This window comes from Abrus precatorius, unplaced genomic scaffold (genome assembly GCF_003935025.1).
Source record: "Abrus precatorius isolate BTA unplaced genomic scaffold, Abrus_2018 Scaffold7, whole genome shotgun sequence".
Classification (NCBI taxonomy): Eukaryota; Viridiplantae; Streptophyta; class Magnoliopsida; order Fabales; family Fabaceae; genus Abrus; species Abrus precatorius.
In genome coordinates, this window is record NW_020874417.1 from 25,880,074 (window position 1) to 25,898,395 (window position 18,322).

At 30.4% G+C, this 18,322-nt stretch overlaps 1 protein-coding gene across 2 annotated transcripts; it reads right to left on the bottom strand.

The window, feature by feature from the left end:
• Positions 1-7,732: 7,732 nt before the first annotated feature.
• On the bottom strand, positions 7,733-13,931 carry LOC113872565 (aspartic proteinase-like protein 2). 2 transcript variants are annotated; one of them, XM_027510203.1, is made up of 10 exons: positions 13,505-13,931; positions 13,248-13,377; positions 12,873-13,120; positions 12,310-12,537; positions 11,516-11,678; positions 11,371-11,444; positions 10,449-10,539; positions 9,956-10,031; positions 9,349-9,420; positions 7,733-8,108 (listed from the first exon to the last, which is right to left on the bottom strand). In XM_027510203.1, the coding sequence occupies exons 1-10, from the start codon at positions 13,699-13,701 to the stop codon at positions 7,966-7,968; spliced, it is 1,422 nt and encodes a 473-aa protein (XP_027366004.1). In that variant the 5' UTR covers positions 13,702-13,931; the 3' UTR covers positions 7,733-7,965. The 2 variants fall into 2 exon arrangements, with proteins under 2 accessions (XP_027366004.1, XP_027366005.1); XM_027510204.1 differs by having other exon boundaries at positions 7,783-8,108; positions 9,956-10,039; positions 10,460-10,539.
• Between the last annotated feature and the right edge of the window lie 4,391 nt (positions 13,932-18,322).

Here is an 18,322-nt window from a genome sequence, read left to right on the forward strand (position 1 = left end):
ATATATATATATATATATATATATATATATATATATATGTATGTATGTATGTATTTAATTTTTATTATCTTAAAGTATGAATTTTTCTAAATAATAACTTTTTAGCATGTATTTTTTGGTATTAAATTTTATATAATTAGTTTTTTGTTTAGTAATAAGTTTTTATAATACATTTTATAAATACGAAAGTCATTCAATAATTTTATATTCTGTTGAATAAAAGAGCTTATAAATTTAATTAATGTAATATTTAATTTTATTGTTTATATTGATTATATATTATATTTAATAAATATAGTATTTAATGTTATTATCAAATAAATATTTATAAATAACTTGTTATGCAACTTATCAATTATAACAATCTTTTATTTTTGTATTTCATTTTTATGTAGGTTGATTTTTTTTCCTTTATTCAAAATGGCTTCAAAATGAATATTAATATAAAGTGGGAAATTTCATCATACTAATAAAATAATTTAATTAAAATGCCTTGACAGTGTAACTTTTTTTATTCAATTATAGATAAATATATTAATAAGATTATTGTTTTTTTATAACAATTAATTTTAAATTTTAATATATATTTTAATTGATTGATAATGTAATTTTTGGAAAAACTCTTAATAAAAATAGAACAATTTTTCTTATTTTTGTCCAAAATTTCTTTCACTTAATAAGTTTGAGAAAGAAGAAATATAGATATTACATAATAGACAAATTTCAATCTTTTATCTTTGTTGAGAGAAGAAATATTAAGAGACATTATAATGAATCTGTGTGTTTTAGACATAGCAGAGCTATTCAATTTTATAGGGAAGAATATCTAATTACAAAATATACAGTTATTATACTTATAAGATTTTAATAGATTTTAACACTCCTTCAAGTTGGAGCATATAGGTCATATGCACCAAACTTGTTACATATGTAGTCAATCCATGGACCCCTAGTGACTTAGTAAATATATCTGCTAGTTGATAATGAGAATTGACAAAACTAGTCCCAGACATGATTTTTTCTCTGACAAAGTGGCAATCAATTTCAATGTGCTTTGTCCTCTCATGGAATACTGAATTTGAAGCAATGTACATGACAACCTGCTTATCACATATAAGTGACATATGTGTAACATATCCAAACTTTAGTTCTTGAAGCAACTATTTGAGCAATATAAGCTCCTAACTTGTTATAGTCATAATTCGCTACTTCGCTTCCACACTAGATCGGGCAACAATATTCTACTTCTTACTTTTCAAGAAACAAGGTTATTTCTGACAAATATACAGAATCCAGAGGTGGACCTTCTATCTATGGGAGATCTTGCCCAATCTGCATCAAAATACCCCATAACTTGAGTGTCCTTTGTCTTCACACAAAAGACCTTTTCCTAGAGCTCCTTTGATGTATCGAACAATGCAAGTCACTACATCCCAATGTCTTACATGGAGAGTTGAGGAATTAACTTACTATACTCACTGTGAATGAGATATCTGGACGAGTAACAGTAAGGTAGTTCAACTTTTCTACTAATCTTTTGTACCTTTCAGGATCTAGAAAAGGCTCCCCTGATTTGTCATGAGCTTGACATTGGGATTCATGGGAGTGTCGACTTTCTTGGAATTTAACATTCTTGTTTATTTCAGAATATCCATTGTATACTTCTTTAGGGATATGATGATCCCATTTTTGGACTATGCTACTTTTATTCCCAAGAAATATTTGAGTTTTCTAAATCTTTTATTTGAAAATGTTTGAAGAGATGTTGCTTCACCTGTGCGATGCCGAGATGATCACTACCATGATGATAATGTCATCAACATAAACAACCAGGTAGATACAACGGGTAGGTGAGTGACGATAGAAGACGAAATGGTCAACATCGCTCTGAGTCATGCAAAACTGTTGAATCACAGTACTAAATCTACTGAACCATGCTCTGGTTGACTGCTTAAGGCTTTATAAAAATTTTTGCAGTCGACATGCAAGACCAGAAGACTCTCCCTGAGTAACAAAGCAAGGATGTTGCTCCATGTAGACTTCCTCGAGTAAATCACCATGTAAGAAAGCATTCTTGATATCCAATTGATAAAGAGGCTAATGACGTATGGCAGCAATGGATAGGAATAGTCACATAGAAGGAAATTTGGCCACTAGAGAGAAAGTGTCACCATAATCCAACCCTAAGACTTGAGTATAGCCTTTAGCGACAAGACGGGTCTTAAGTTGGTCAACCTCGCCGTCTGGATCAACCTTTACCATATATACCCATCAACAACCAACAATTGACTTCCCTGATGGTAGGGGGAACGAGGTTCCAAGTTCTACTATTCTGTAATGCACACATTTTGTCTAGCATAGCTTGTTGCCACTCTAGATAGGGCAAATGCATCACCTGCATTCTTAGGAATAGAAACAATGGACAAGGAAGAAAGATAAGAATAATAGGAAGGAGAAAGACAATGATAACTCAAAAAAATATAATGAGGAGAAGGATTACGAGTAGAATGTATACATTTTCAAAGGGCAATGGGGATGTCAGGTGCAGGAGACAGACTGGAAGATGAGGTGAAAGAGTTTGCTCTGAAGGTGAGTCCATGATGTTGTTAGCACTAGGTGGTTGCACTATAGGACGAGTACAGTGCTAATAGACTTACAAAGGTGGAGGAGATGGGGCTGGAGGGGACGAAGACTCCTCTAGAGGACAAAAAATAGATTGAAACAGGTGCATTGGTGGATGGAGAATACTCAAATATAGATGTTCTAGGCCCAAAGAATAGGTATATACAAAGAAAGTAACATCAGCATAGATGAAATACCTGTGAAGAGCAGGGAAATGACACTTATATCCTTTTCAAGATCGTAGGTACCCGAGGAAAACACATTTATGAGACCGAGAAGAGAGCTTGTCAATGCCAGAACTAAGAGCATAAGCAAAACATGTAAAATCAAAGACCCGAGGTGGTAAAGGATGAAGAGAGTGGTGAGGATATAGAACTTCATGAGGGATTTTACCTTTTATAATGGAAGAAGGCATGCGGTTGATGAGATAACATGCTATAAGTACTACATCACCCAAAAACTAACAAGGAACATGAAAGTGAATAAGAAGAGTTCGGGTGGTCTTAAGAATATGCCTATTTTTTGTGTTCTGTAACTCCATTCTGTTGGAGGGTATGAGAACAAGATGTTTGACGCAACACACCATGAGATGCCATAAAGGTTTGAAACTGAGCAGATAGAAACTCATGTGCATTATCACTTTCTAAAGTGAGAATAAGGATACCAAGTTGATTTTTTATTTCATGAAAAAAGGATTGAAAATTGAAAAAAAAAATTGAACTTTTTTCATTAAATATAACCAAGTACAACGAAAAAAATTGTTTATAAAATTAACAAAATATATGGACCCTAATGTAGAGGAAATATGACTTAGACCCCAAACATCTGAATGAACTAAAACAAAAGGGGACGAAGCTCAACTCATAGTATGACTAGAAAAAGAATTACGAACATGTTTTCCTAATTGACATGACTCACAAGACAAAGACTCTAACTTAGAAAAATTAGGGTATAATTGTTTCAACTTATTAAGACCTAGATGTCCTAATCGAGCATGAATCATAAGTGGAGATGTTGTTGCCCAATCAACAAGAGAAGGCTTGTTGAGCTGATAGAGGCCATAGGACTTACATCCGGAGCCAATTGTCCTCCTCATACTTTGGTCTTGCAAGGAAACATAATTTTTTATTAAAAGAGATGACACAATTAAGAGACCGGTTAAGTTAACTAATGAACAAAATATTAAAAGGAGCCCTGAGGACATAAAGGACATTGTGAATAGAAAGAGAAAGAAGAGGATAAATAATACCAATACCTTGGAACTGAGTTTGAGAGCCACTTGCCATGGTAACATAAGGTAAATAATCAGAAGTAGAAAGAGAGTAAAAAAAGGATTTATTACCAATGATGTGATCGGTGACCCGAAAGTCAAAGACTCAAGGACCTAAAGAGTAAGAGAGGCCAACAAAGAAATTACCATTGTGTGCAATAGCAGCAGTGGAACCGAACGCTTGACGATCTTCATGCCATTTTCAAGAAATCATCATAGGAAGGTGATGGGTTTGAATCGAAAGCCAACAATGGAGCAGAAGTTGACGAAAGAGACACAAAACTCTGAGCCACTTGGGCAATGAGAGGAGGTCAATCATGTAGAGTCCAGCACTTATCAATTATGTGTCCCGGTCTATGGCAATGATCACACTAGAGATGTCCTTTGTCGCCCTTTCGTTATGGAGGTCGATTGGTGTTGCGAAAAAACAAAGCAGAAGAATAAATAGGAATAGGAAGCAAAGGCTCAAAGGAGGTTTTAGGAGGAACATGAAGGAGAGTCACCCAAGTACTGTCCATAGTAGCTTCTGTGAGGCTACTCAAGATCTGATCATGAACATTAGAACATTCTATGGGCAGACTGTATAGAACCAAGGACATGAAAAACTTCTTGCGATTTTCAAGTTCCGTAGCTGGAGCGGCAGCAGGAGGAAGAAATTCATTGAAGTCACAGAGAAGGCTAGACACCAAGCCTAGATAGGTTGACAAAGAATCCTTAATCTAATGGGCACTAAGGATACTCATGAAATCTTCACAAACTTAGTAGAGTCACCAAAAAGTGTTTGTAAAGAGTTGTTGGGCCTGTGTCCAAATAGTTTTGTAGGTTTTGTGAGTACAAAAGACATCACAAAGAGATGGGTGAATAGTGGCTCAGATGATACAACACAACTGAGCGTCAACCTTTTTCCACAGAGGATAGTTAGCTTCCAGGACATCGTCTTTATTTGGGTAAGATGTGTCTCATAATCCTGTCCAACATGCCAAAATTCAATGTGAGAAATCCAAGAGGAGTAATGTAGTGACATGGTTAGTAAAAATCTGAGTGTCAGATTTTTGAGTGTTGGAGGTAGCCATTGGTCAGTGAGAAGAGAGAGAAAAATGCTCAAACAACAGCAAAAACAGGCATAACAAGGGCAAATAGATGTCCAAAACACTCAACCGAGACCAGATATCGATAAAGGAGAGAGGGGTGAGCAAACCCCAGTCGACAGCATCAAGAAAGGATGCCAGATGCACTGTCACGCGCAGAGAGAAAAGGTGGCGCGTGAGAAATTGCGACAGAAAGGAGAGCAGCGCATGGGGCACGTGAGGACTCTGATGAGGGAGATGTAACATATTTTATGTTTACATTTAATGTTTTATTTTAATTAATAAACACTTTTCATATTCTTTATTTTTATAGTTTTTACCATTTTCTACTTATTTGAATAAATTGGGCCTATAACAAATAAATGCTTTTATTTTGAATTTTCGGTTATTCTAACCTCTGACTACTATTTTGGCCATAAATTTTTCTACACATATCATTTTTGGATGATTATAGTTGCATTGGATTCTACACATCCAGGGCTTCAAAATGCATATATAGATTGCTAGATTTAGAGTTATTTTCTATTTTTTATGATGTTTTGAAGTTGAGACAGATTTACTAAATATTGTTGCAGGATTGCATTTAGACCCTTGTTATTTAATAATTATATTTGGGCTTTTAGATATTATTGAGACCCACATTTTGGCCACTTAATTTACCATAATCAGAACCTATAAATAGACTAATAAGGTTCTAAACTAAAGAGAGTGATTAGACACTTTGAGCTTTTGAAACTAGACCGAAATAAGAATCTTTGTTTTTACTTTCTCTCGAACTCTCTTGTTCTTTTCTCATTCTTGCGTGGGTTAAGCATTTCGATAGAAGGCTAAACCTCTCGTTCAATTCGCGGAATCCATACACTATAGTTTCGACTTGAGTTCTACGCTAATTGCTCTGAGTTTGTTCTCTTTTTCTCTCTAATCTCAGAATTATTTATTGCGATCGTGATTGACTTTTCTGTTGTTAGATTTCAAATTAGGACTCGATTGACGCTCTAATTTGATAATTAATGCGAATTATGTTAAATAATTATTTGATTTAATTCATAACTCTATTTAATTAAGTTATTCGACTGAATTAATAATTGAATTGGGTGATTGTTCAAACGTGGATTTAAATCTTTAGATACTGTAATAGTTAGAGTTACACGCAATTGATATTCTGTGGATTGATATTTCTTAATTCATTTTTTACTCACTTTAATTCTGTTCATAATTTAATTTGATTAATTGTAATTTTCAAAACCCCAAAAACCTTATTTGCATTTTTTAAAAGAAAACCTAAAATTGAATTTGACTGAAAATGTGTCTCCGTGAATTGACCTAGGTTTGGCTCTATACTACAAAATCTTTAGAAAACTTATTTGTTTTGATAACGACTCGACAATCGTCTATCAGAGGGTGTGGTCAACGGGGTTCGACCGATCTAATAGAGGTGACTACAACGGTGGAGTGATTGGAGGTCAGACCATGGTGGCAACGACGCGGAACAGTGGTGGTAGGTAAATGAAATGTCTCTCCTTAGGCTCTAGATACCATGTTGAAAAAAGAAATATTGAGAGATATTAGAATGAATATGTGTGTTTTGCGCACAACGAAGCTATTCAATTTTATAGAAAAAAGTATATAATTACAAAATGTGCCCTTACTATATTTACAATATTCTAATAAATTCTACTAATCTTGTTTGTAATTTACAAGTAAGACAAAAAAGAGTTCAACCTTTTGATAACATGGCTGATTTCTTTGCATTTTTGTCATACTTTCACTGTTGTTTCTCTACTTTTCATTCTTTGTTGAAATTTGCTTTGTGAATAAAAGGAAGGGAGTGATCACTTTATCATCCTTAAAGAATAGTGGCACGACGCCTATCCAAAAAAGCACACTAAAGAGCCTCAACAACACTTTTTTTATATACACAAAAAATACTATCAAATATTATTTTCAATATATTATTTATAAATGATTAAAATTTATTACAAATATAAAATCATCAACGCATAAGAAAGGATGCTTTTTTACAAATACTTTAAATATATTGATTAAAGACAGAAAATTTTTATTATAACGTGTAATATTACATTCTTATAATTTTTTAATATCTATAACTTTGTGAAAATCAAAATTCATGTTTTTGTTTTCCATAATCACTTCTCTATTGTTGGGACTTTTCCTCTTTTTTGAATTCATTTGCTCCTTAGTTTATATAAAACACTCTAAGAGATGATGATCCTTCTTAAATTTAATATTTCCTTTTTACTTACAACATAATTTATTGTCCGATGAGTTTTGTTCCTCTTATGGTATTATTTGTCTGTCTGCAATCATTTGCTAACTGTATGTTATTTAAGTTTGCGGTTTAGTAAATGCCATTAGAGGGATAACTGAAGTAAGAAAAAGACACTGAAGAAGATAAAGTAAAAGATGAAAAAAATCATATTAACTAAAAATGTTGGAAGTCAAATACAAAATAAATTACTTTTAAAAAATTCTAAAATTATGTTATTTTATATCTAAAATAAACTAACACATGTTACTTTAACATAACATTATTATTTCATTTCGTTACTCAATTTTAACATATTTTAATGATAAAAACTAATATAATTAATAATTGTTAATTCTAAAAAGTTAAATTTCAAATTTAAAATTTAAGAAATTTATTTGAACTATTCTACGTATTTCGTAAAAGTTTACTCTTTTTTATACTACCGTTAGTATGAACAACAGTATTCATCACCATCATCATAAAAAAAATCAAGGAAAAACAATGCATTCATTAGAAAATCAATCATACACTTTCCCTATTTAAAATATAATACATAAAAAATAGCTACTGAAAAAACCTAAAAAAATTGGCCCTTTGTTGATTCTATCTATACGAGTAATGATTATATCAACCACACTGCACACCTTATCATTCCAGGAATTATGGTACAACAAAATAAAATGAATGTCATCCACCTATGTCAAAACCAAGTTAATTTAACTGTTTAGCATGGTAGTTAGCAACAAAAAGAATGTCAATATTCTTCCAATAAAAAAGGTAGAAGCTGAAGAAATATTGTGTGCACCGACTGTTTGTACTGTTCCAGTCCTTTCATCCTTCACTTTAATGCTGGAAGAGCCTAAAAAACCCACACCACAATGTTAAGAAAGTTATTCAGGCATGCATCAATATCACAAACTTATCTAAAAAAACCAATAGAAATTAACATAAGAGTTATATGGATAAGATAGCTACAGCAAATGATGCTCCTTTTGGTCAAGCTCTCATAAATTAACCTTACATTTCTAACACGAAAATAAAAAATGGTCATTTAAAAAAAGTAAATTATACACCCCTCCACCTGATAAATTCCTAAATGACAAAACTTTTCCTTCTATTTTAAAATATTACAATATCCTCATGAGAGATTGTCATATCTTATACTTAAGACATTTGAATATAAACCAGTCTCTTGGGAACAATATTTCACTCTTTGCAGCACTTAGCATCATTGGTAGCTAATTTATAACTTATTATCAAACTTAGGACTTTAGAGGGTGAAATAAAAACTGGGCTAAGCTTCGAAACCGATAAGAATGTTTAAAATTCAATTTTACTTTCTCAAGTCTAAACTCCTCAAACTGACAATAGGATGTTGAAAATTTGCAGGTAGTAACACTAAAAGTTGCATAGAGAAGAAAATTGCCCATGAGATAATTGTTTATCTTGCCAGTTTTAACAGATTCATTTACATTAAAATATACTAAAGTGTAACACATTTAATTTATCAAGGCAGGAAAGTGTAATTTTTAAGGATAATGTGATTTAAGTATCTCTCAACAGAAAGGAGTGTAATTTACCCAAAAATTCAACATGAAATACATTTCAAGCCGGTGTAGGTTTGGATTAGGAATGATGAAATTGATTTAAATTTAAGAGTACTAAAAGGAAATGATCTAAGGTAATATAAACTTGATTCAACCTAGGATTATACATTCCACGTATTAATATATGACTGGGATTATAGTATTATACTATCTCCCTTCTTTTTTATCCGTTCATTTAGAAAATATCACACAAATTAAAATATGTAATTGTTATCCTTGTTTATATTATAGTTATTTTTAACTTCCTGATATGACTTCCATTATCATTTCTCTCTCATTTATGATAACTATATAAAATATTTAAGAATAAAGTAGTGATAAGGGTGTAATTAGAAAGATAGTAACTAATATTATCTTGAACTTTTAAAACGACAGATAAATAAGAACAAAAATTTCTTCTAAAAGTGGATAGATAAAAAAAGAACAGAGGAAGTATTACACCATACAATAAAGGAGAAAACAAAAAATTACGAGAGCCTACTTAGTACTCACAATTGTAGTCAGTCCATCCAATGGCCATATTTTCAAGATCGTATACCACTAGTTTGTTTGATAGCACCAAATCTGCAATTGAAAATAAGTCAAAGGTAATAAATGATATTGAGATTGACATCCAATATTAACTAGCAAAGATTTCCAAAACGAATAGTACAGATTAGTCACACACACACAGAATCAATAGAAAAGGCAAAGGTCCAAAAGTAAGTATACGAAAATTCTTAATTCAACAAATAGCTGAATAGATTAAAAACTATAAGATGAACACACATCAGTGTTAGAATTATAGGTTTTGGGTTATGGAAGAAAGAAAAGAGAAAGACATGGCCACCTATAATAACACTGAACATATTATTAATAGGATGTGATACAATACCCTAACCTAATACTCCTATTTATACTACAATTAGGTCAAGTACTACTAGGATTACTACTACAAGTAAAAATTCACTAACAATAAGACTAATAATCTAATGACCACAATATCTTAACAATCAGAAACAGACTCAATTGGATGCTTAATGCACAAATTGTTTCTATAAACTTACACCAAGTGAGAGCACTGGATTAGTTTAAAGTGACATTTAAATCTAAATTGTACCTCCAAGAAGGGTCATGTCCTTTCCATTCTTAGTTTGTGCCACACTTTTCTGCCAGCCAATACACCAGATACCATCCTGGGGGACAATCCACAACAAAATAATATTAAGAAATGTCATAATGGAACACCAGTAGCAAATTTATCAAACTAAGGTATTCTAAAATAAATTCAAAAGATACACAATATAACAGTAAAATTCTCCAGATGGCAATTTAAACGGTTATTATAGTTCACAGTGAACAAAAGATAGATATTTAATTTACAATTGCACAATTTCTCTAAATAGATTATGCATAGCATTTAATAAGCATGCATGATAAAACACACAGAACACTCACTACATTCAAGAGATGGCGAAATTAGTTCAGACAATCGGTTAAACTTAGATTATTGCCCTTAAAAACATAATTTCAATTTGAATATGTAAGTATATAGCATCTACAAAACTTCTCAAATCAGAAACTAGGTACTTCAATAATGAAACAAAACTCACTTTAAACTGGAACAGATAGTCGTGAGGATGAACTGTCAGAGAAAGAGAATCTTCAAAATGAAGCTTGACAACTGGAAAACCGTGATCAACACTGCAAGATTACAATGGTCAACACCAAGGCCTACATCTCTTGACAATTTAAGTGCACTTCTTGCCAAAACGTAAAATACATATCAAAATGTATTTTCATTCTCAAAAACTAAAATGCATTTTAATTACCCAAACATCACTTGAATAATTCATACCCAGTTACTATTTTAAAAGAAAAACCATCTTGAACAGAGGATTCTTTTGCAATATAAATTAAAGTGTATGTAGCAACAAAAAAGTTTATATATTTCTGTGCAACTTAAAATAATCAAATATGGGATTATTTGTATATAGCCATCCAACTAACTCAACAGCTTCCTTCACAAACAGAAAAAAGGGCAAAGTAATACAGAAACCCAAAACTGAAATTCCAAAGGATTGAGAAAGGGAATTGGCATCATCATTTATTGTCTGTTTAACAAAGTCCTGATAGGACCCAATACCTTCACTTTACCCAGAAGCTAATCAGAAATTCTAAAGTCAAAATATAGATATATGTCAAAGCTCCATTGTTGCTCAAGTAAACAACTTCTATTACACAGCTCTGATCCTACTTACTACCGACTGTCCTATGTCCTTTAGTTTATGACAATCTTTTCCCCCTTGCAGGTTTCAGAATATTGGATTACCCAATATTATCTAAACAGTGATAGACAGGATACTTATGAAGATATGGGCTAAACAACCAAGAAAATAAACCTCACTTACTTCTGATAAATATGTGATATCCTAAGTCAATTAAAAGCTTTGTAGAATCAAGCAATACTTATTCCAATTTGCAAAAGAAATGTAAAATGTCAACAAAAGAATGTTACAAAGATAAGTGTCGTACTTTCCAGTATACTGAAAACAGCTAAATTGTTGGTCAACAAGATATAATTTCCGTCCAGGCTGCCGGGCCATAACCTATCATAAAGAACATTCATGAATGCTCAAGTCGAAATATTGATTCAGTTAATCTTTATAGATAAACTTACCTTCCGAATTAGTTGTTCATAAGCTATCTCTGGAAGATAAGCCAAGGTTGTTCCACTATCTATTACTGTCCCCTTCCCATTTCGGGAATCAAATATATCTGAGGGAAGCTGTAGAATATCTGTATCAACCTCAATATTCTCCAAGACCACATTGTAGTGTGCCCTATAATATTCAAGATATAACAGTTATGGCATAATTCCGAACCCAAGATCTGAACTGGATGTTGACACATAATTATAAGAATCTGAAAGAACATTTCATGACAAGTTTAACAAAAACATAAAGGACACCTTCATTATGTGACCTATGTGATTTATTTAACCTTTCAGTGGATCACTACAAAAAAAGAAAGTTATCACTTACCATTTGTTGAAGTCCCACATTGACTATAGATATGGCTAAATAAGAGCTTATAAAGGTTAAAGCAATCTTTACCCTATGAGCTAGCTTAATTATTTGCTAGAGACATAAAAGTGGAATTTCATACATACCAAATTCTTTTAAAATTTAAATAATCCTAACAAGATAAAAAAAAAAAAAGGACAAGGAACTAGAAAAGGTCTAGCTCAAAGCAATCATATATTTGATGCTGATCTGTGAAAATGTAAATCCATTATCGTTGATTTGTGAAAATGTTGTGTACATGAAGTGATGAAACGAGGTTATGCAAAAGATGTTCTGCTACTGATAGTTACTGATAGTTTCAGTATTGTGTGACAGGCAAATTTGTCCTTTAATTTATATGATAACCATATCATGACATGGGAACAAAAGACTAAGTTATAGCACATACATTTTTGGTACCAATGGAGTAGTATTGACTTTCGGTTCCACCACTTCCCCTATGGCAAATATTCCACCACCACGAATATTGTCAAGGCAGTGTGAAAATATTTTTTTCACCTTTCCAGATGCAGCAAGCTGTGAAAGCACAGAAGAATTTGCTTGTCCAAAACCAATTATTCCATCAAGGGCTTCTTCAGAAGATGAATCCAATGTCCCAGATTGTACAGCACCACACCTGTATAAAACAAACAAGGAGAAAAATTTAAAATGGCAATGCTTTTCTTTAAGTCTTTATCAACCTAGGAAGTTAAACATTTCTAAGTAAAAAATAGAACACTAAAATTCCCCACTTTAATGGAAAGAATTCAGTATTCACATTACAAAAAACAATTGATTCAAAAGACTGAAACTTCCATTTACAACCAAGATAATTCTCTCGTGGAATGGAACTCCTAATCCAATTCAACAACAAAGACAGCAGACGCGATTTGCCTAAAAGCTATCGTGAGAAGTAAACAATATATGATATAATGTGAATTGTAAAGCATTAGTGATAGTACTTATTCTCACCCAAAAATGACGCTGCTATTTTGCGGTACAGTATGGAGATTACCATTAACACTGTTGAAAGTAAGATAATCCTTGACATAGTACCCCGAAGTTGCACTCCCGTCTCCATAAGTTATGCTGTAAGGGCAAGGAATTTCAGACTTGCAACCAGGAATTGGACCATCAAACTCGGAGGAGCAAAAATCCTGGTCACAAGAAACCAACTCTGAAGTTTTTGAGCCCTTTGGGTCATAAAGAGTCAAATCTATCTGTTGCAATTAACAACAAAAACATGAATTTCAACCCAAGTCAAACATAACTTGGAGTGGAGTTCAACTCCAATTAATTCTTTAGCTTAAGCTGAAAAGTGTGGAAAAAATTTAGACAGACACATACACCAAGATCACTTTTCCTTGGACACCTCGAACACTCAATACAATTCACCCATAGAATGTCACTGCCTGTATCAACTTGCACATAGTAGTCCTTCGGAGGAGAGCCAAGACCAAGTTTCGTAAAATACAAACTAAACAAAATAAACAACAACATAACTAAGCATGAAGATAAGATAATAATTAATCATTGTAAGCTCAATCGTATTTCACAATTCATATTAAACGAAATTGAATCAAAAAGAAGCAAAAAGAACGAACCCGGTTTCAGTGGGAAGACCGTTGCCGCCAAGATTGAGATCAACGGCGGAGAGAAGTCTCCCTCGACGACGAGCGTCGTGAGCTTTAATAGCGCTTAAACTCGTTCTGCGACGCTGCACTGGAAACACTAAATTTGCAACGCAATGAATTTCCACAACTAGAATCGTCACTAATATCACTAATCCTCTCAGATCCATTAATTAAGTAGCTTTACCACCTTCAATTAAACTGAAATAAATAATAAAGAATAAGAAGAATAGAGGGAAACAGATCCAGCACAGCTTAAGCTCGATTCAATTATAGGATTTTATCTATGCCTTTTTTGTGATAAAACTAAAGTCCATTGTCGTTGCCGTGTTCGTTCAAATAAAGTGAAGCTTCAACACGGCAATGGAGATTGAGGAACGAAGAAAACGAACAACTAACAAATACAAAAAAAAAGGCAAAAAATAAAAATAAAACATGCTAAGGTAAACCAGAGGGAATTAAATATGTTTTGCTATTTCAACGCCAAACGACACGTCTTGACTCGTTTTGAAAATTAGGTCGTCTCTATTATTATTTTACTTTACTCTCTTGGTTTTAAACTATTTGAGTTTTAGTTTCTTTCATCTCCTCTCTCAAACAATTATTTTTTAGAAAATGTTTTGTAGATATTTATGGAAGTTTTCACTTTTTACTTTTTTCTTTTTTTTTTGCTAATTGGAAGTTTTTACTTTTTATAACAAAAAAATAATTGACAAATATAATATATGATATGATGTGATCATATTAATCTTATTTAAATGTTTGTGAATCACAATTATTTTTTAAACCAATCATAATCATCCATCGTTTTCCTTCCTTTTTTTTTGGGGCTTTTGGAAAGTTTGAAGGAGAGTGAAGGTTGTTACGTAGAGGCAAAAAGACATTTCACATCCAGTGATGAAAAGCTATCATTAATTAACAAGAATCGAATTAACTCATCATTTCTTATGGTTTATATTGTACATGTCACCCTAATAATAAAATTTTGTTTCTAAGAAAATATTATATCTAATTCCTTTTATTATGTTGTAGAAATACAAGTGGTTGAATCGTATTTTGTAGTTGAAGTATGTCATGGAATATCTGAAGCAAAATTAACGTTGGATACAAGTTCAATTGAGCTTGTGACTTGTTACGCACTAATATTTATGAGTTTTGTCAAATTAATATTTATTTTTTATTTTTAGATGATATTTTTACCTTAATTATATTTCTATACCTTTTAATAAAACTTAATTATTAGTAAAAAAAATATATTAATAACACTTTTTCTGTGCTTAATACATATGTACAAAATATTATTTATTTCTTGTTAAGTTTCTTTATTTATATATATATAAAGAATTTTTTATACTAACATAAATCTAAAAAATTTTACATTTAATTTAAATTTTTCACTTAATTTATATTAATTATCGAGAAAAAAAGTAAAATAAAAAAATATTTTAAATTAAATATAAATTTTTTTTAAACTTATACTGACATAAAAAAATTATATCAATATAAAAAATTATTATTATATCTAACACTATCTTTATTTACAATAATTGTCGATGAAAAAGTAAAATAAAAAAAAATTATATCACTGGTTAGAGATATGTTTAGAATATATATCTAAAATACATGTAAAAAAATAATAATGTAAATAATATATTTAGTAAAAATGTTAATAATATATTTTTAAATACACTTTTAAATATATTAATCTATTTTTAAAAGTACAAATATTTATCTCATTAATTGATTTTAAAAATATTTTAAATTTTTAAAAATTAATATTTAATTACAAGGGATGTATTAAATAGTGTATTTTGTAAAAAGTTATCTTTTATGTATACAAATTTTTTAAATTAATAAAAAATATTAAATAATTATTGTTTCAAAAATAAAAATGATATGTACTTTTTTATTTATTATATATTTTATAAAATAATAGAAAAATTATTATAGTGGTTTATAAAAACATAACAAACTTCTTTTAAAATGTATTGTAAATTTTAGTAATAATTTAAATAACGAAATTGACAAAGTAATGCGTGTTGGGGGCGAGAATGGGTTTTCATTTTCTTTTTGTCGATATTCATGCATTACGCTATTTCTTCTTTTTCTTCTTTTTCCAATATTCATGCATGGCATTCAGGTGTGGACATTACCCTCATCCCAATTTAAGAGTATAGTAAATTATCAGTATAAAAATAACCCATATGTTAATGGTCAGTCGTTCATAACAAAATATTACACCCACAAAGAATAAAATCAAATCCATAAAAAGACACTGTACACCTGCGTTTCAAAAGAAAAAATGTCTCGGTACTAGGAAGATGGGTCAAAGTCAACCAAAATTTTAAATCCCAGAGGTCCACTTTCGACTACTACAATGTCATGGCACTGGATTGGATAAATTAAAGAACTAATATTTAAACATGTGTTCAATTGCATAAATAAAAAATTATACATTGTAAACTTTTTTAAATTATAAAATATTATAAAATTTAATATATTAATAAAGTTAAATAGTATAATTTTCAATAAAATCTTATTATCTATTAAATTTTTTTATTAAATATCCTTAAAACACAGGTTAAAAAAATAAATTATCCAGCACGAGCCCCAGCAAAAGTACACAAAATGAGCATTCCCAGATCTTGTTAGCTTACGAGTGGATTCGACGAGATGACAAAGTAAAGGGTAGACAATAAAACAGACGCACATGAAGCATGCAGTTTTATAATATCATCAAGGCCACCAACCCTCTCTTATAAACACACTTTTTAATATACTCTTTACTATTAGTTAAATATTATTTAAAAGTAAAACTATTAATTAACATTATAAGTATTCTTAAAATAAAACTATAATATAATTATTGTTTCATTAATTTGAATAAGTTAATACATTATTTCTTATAAATAATTAGTACCCATGATATCCTCTTTGGTAAAGGCTTGGTCAAGCATCTTGGGATGGTATTGAGCAGGCATGGCAACACTGATATAAAGCCACACTACTGTATCTATATGAATAATATAGAGACAAAGCATGGGAACAAAAAGTAGGGCAAGGATTGAGACCCTGCTACAAGCTTACTTTACGTAAACAAAGTTCACTTTTTCCTGGACGAGAGAGAGTTTGTGCATGGATAAGGGTGAAAAATGAAAATAATCCTGCAACCAAGCATATGAGCAGACAGAGAGAGAGAAACAGCTGGTCCCTAATATTGATTAATTAATCAGTTCCAAAGAGGCACGGGTGCTTCCCACTCCAGTTCTTTCAATATTTCTAACTCTCCTCGGTTTTCATGCCATTTCGCTCTATTTTATTACTTTTAGAATACATTTTATAATATATGGCCAAAGGCACAAAACAAAATTAAAATTTATACTACTACATAATATTTTTAATTTTTAATTTTTAATAAAAGATATTATTTATTGATTTTTTATTATATCTCTTAGATATATATTAAAATTAATTTATTTAAACCAGTAACATTTTCGATATTTTTATGTTGTTTGCTAATTAAAAGTAATATTATATTTAATAAATTAATATCGATATTTAAGCTTGATATATTTTATCAAATATAATTATAATTTTAATTAAAAATAGCATTAAAATACTTAATAAATTTTACTTTTGTCCTTAATTTTATGGCCGGGAATTATATCATTTTAATTAATAGTAATTGTTGTTAATTTTACTTGGTTTAATGATTTTTATTGAATATTACAAAATACAGAAATTGTTATTTTAACTGTTAAATTTAAAGTTTCTGTTAAATAAATCAAATTTATAAAAGTTTATAAAAAAATAATTATTACTTCATCAAAAAAATTTATTTAAATGTATATTTTTTTAAAATATAAAAAATTAACCATAAAATCATAAATTTATAAATATCTTATTTATTTTAATTATGTATACATAGTCAATATATTAATATAATATTATTCTATAATTAAATTAATAAAATTTAATAACTTTAAAATTTTTTGAAACAGAATTACTCTAACTATAATTATTTCTAAAATAACCTCGTTCGACCCTGTTTTTATTGATTATTAATTGACTATCTGTAAGAGACTAATTAAAAACAACTCTCAAAACAAACGATCATGAAAGGGAAAATTTTTTGTTTTTTCAACTCATGAAGTATGATAGTACATAAATAATTTTTCACGCCAATACCTAAACCTATAGACAAAATGTTAAATGTATTTGATTATTTTGTATTTCCAAAATGAAAGGTGTACTTTGAAAGATAAACTATATAATTATAATAATTGATTAGAAAATTTAGAGTCAATTTTTAAAATTAATCTAGAAAGTAGATTGACCAAGAAAGTTCAAACTATATTGTGGTACTTAAATTATTAAATTTTTCCTTAACATCAATCTTTTAAGAAGTTTCTCTCAATATTATTTTTTCCACGAGAGGAGGAATCATATTTTTTAAGTTCAAACTATCATTTTATCTCTACAGTGAATGTTTTTGTAACGCCTTGCTTACGTACGAGAGTGCTTGTTTTTATGTTTAAAGGAAATTAAACATGAAAATAGCTAGTATAATTATACGATCTATCAACAAACTTGAAAACAACGTCCTCTTAATTTGAATAGTATTTTTCCAAAACCTCCAAGCCTTGTTTTATAATAAAACTCCCCAATGCTAAGCGGTATCTGTAGTTAATTCCCAAAATTCATAGCAACGTGATGATCTGCTATGACTACAAGTGAGGCTAGACTATACGCTTATAAAATATGGATCCAGCACGTAAGAGATGAAAAAGA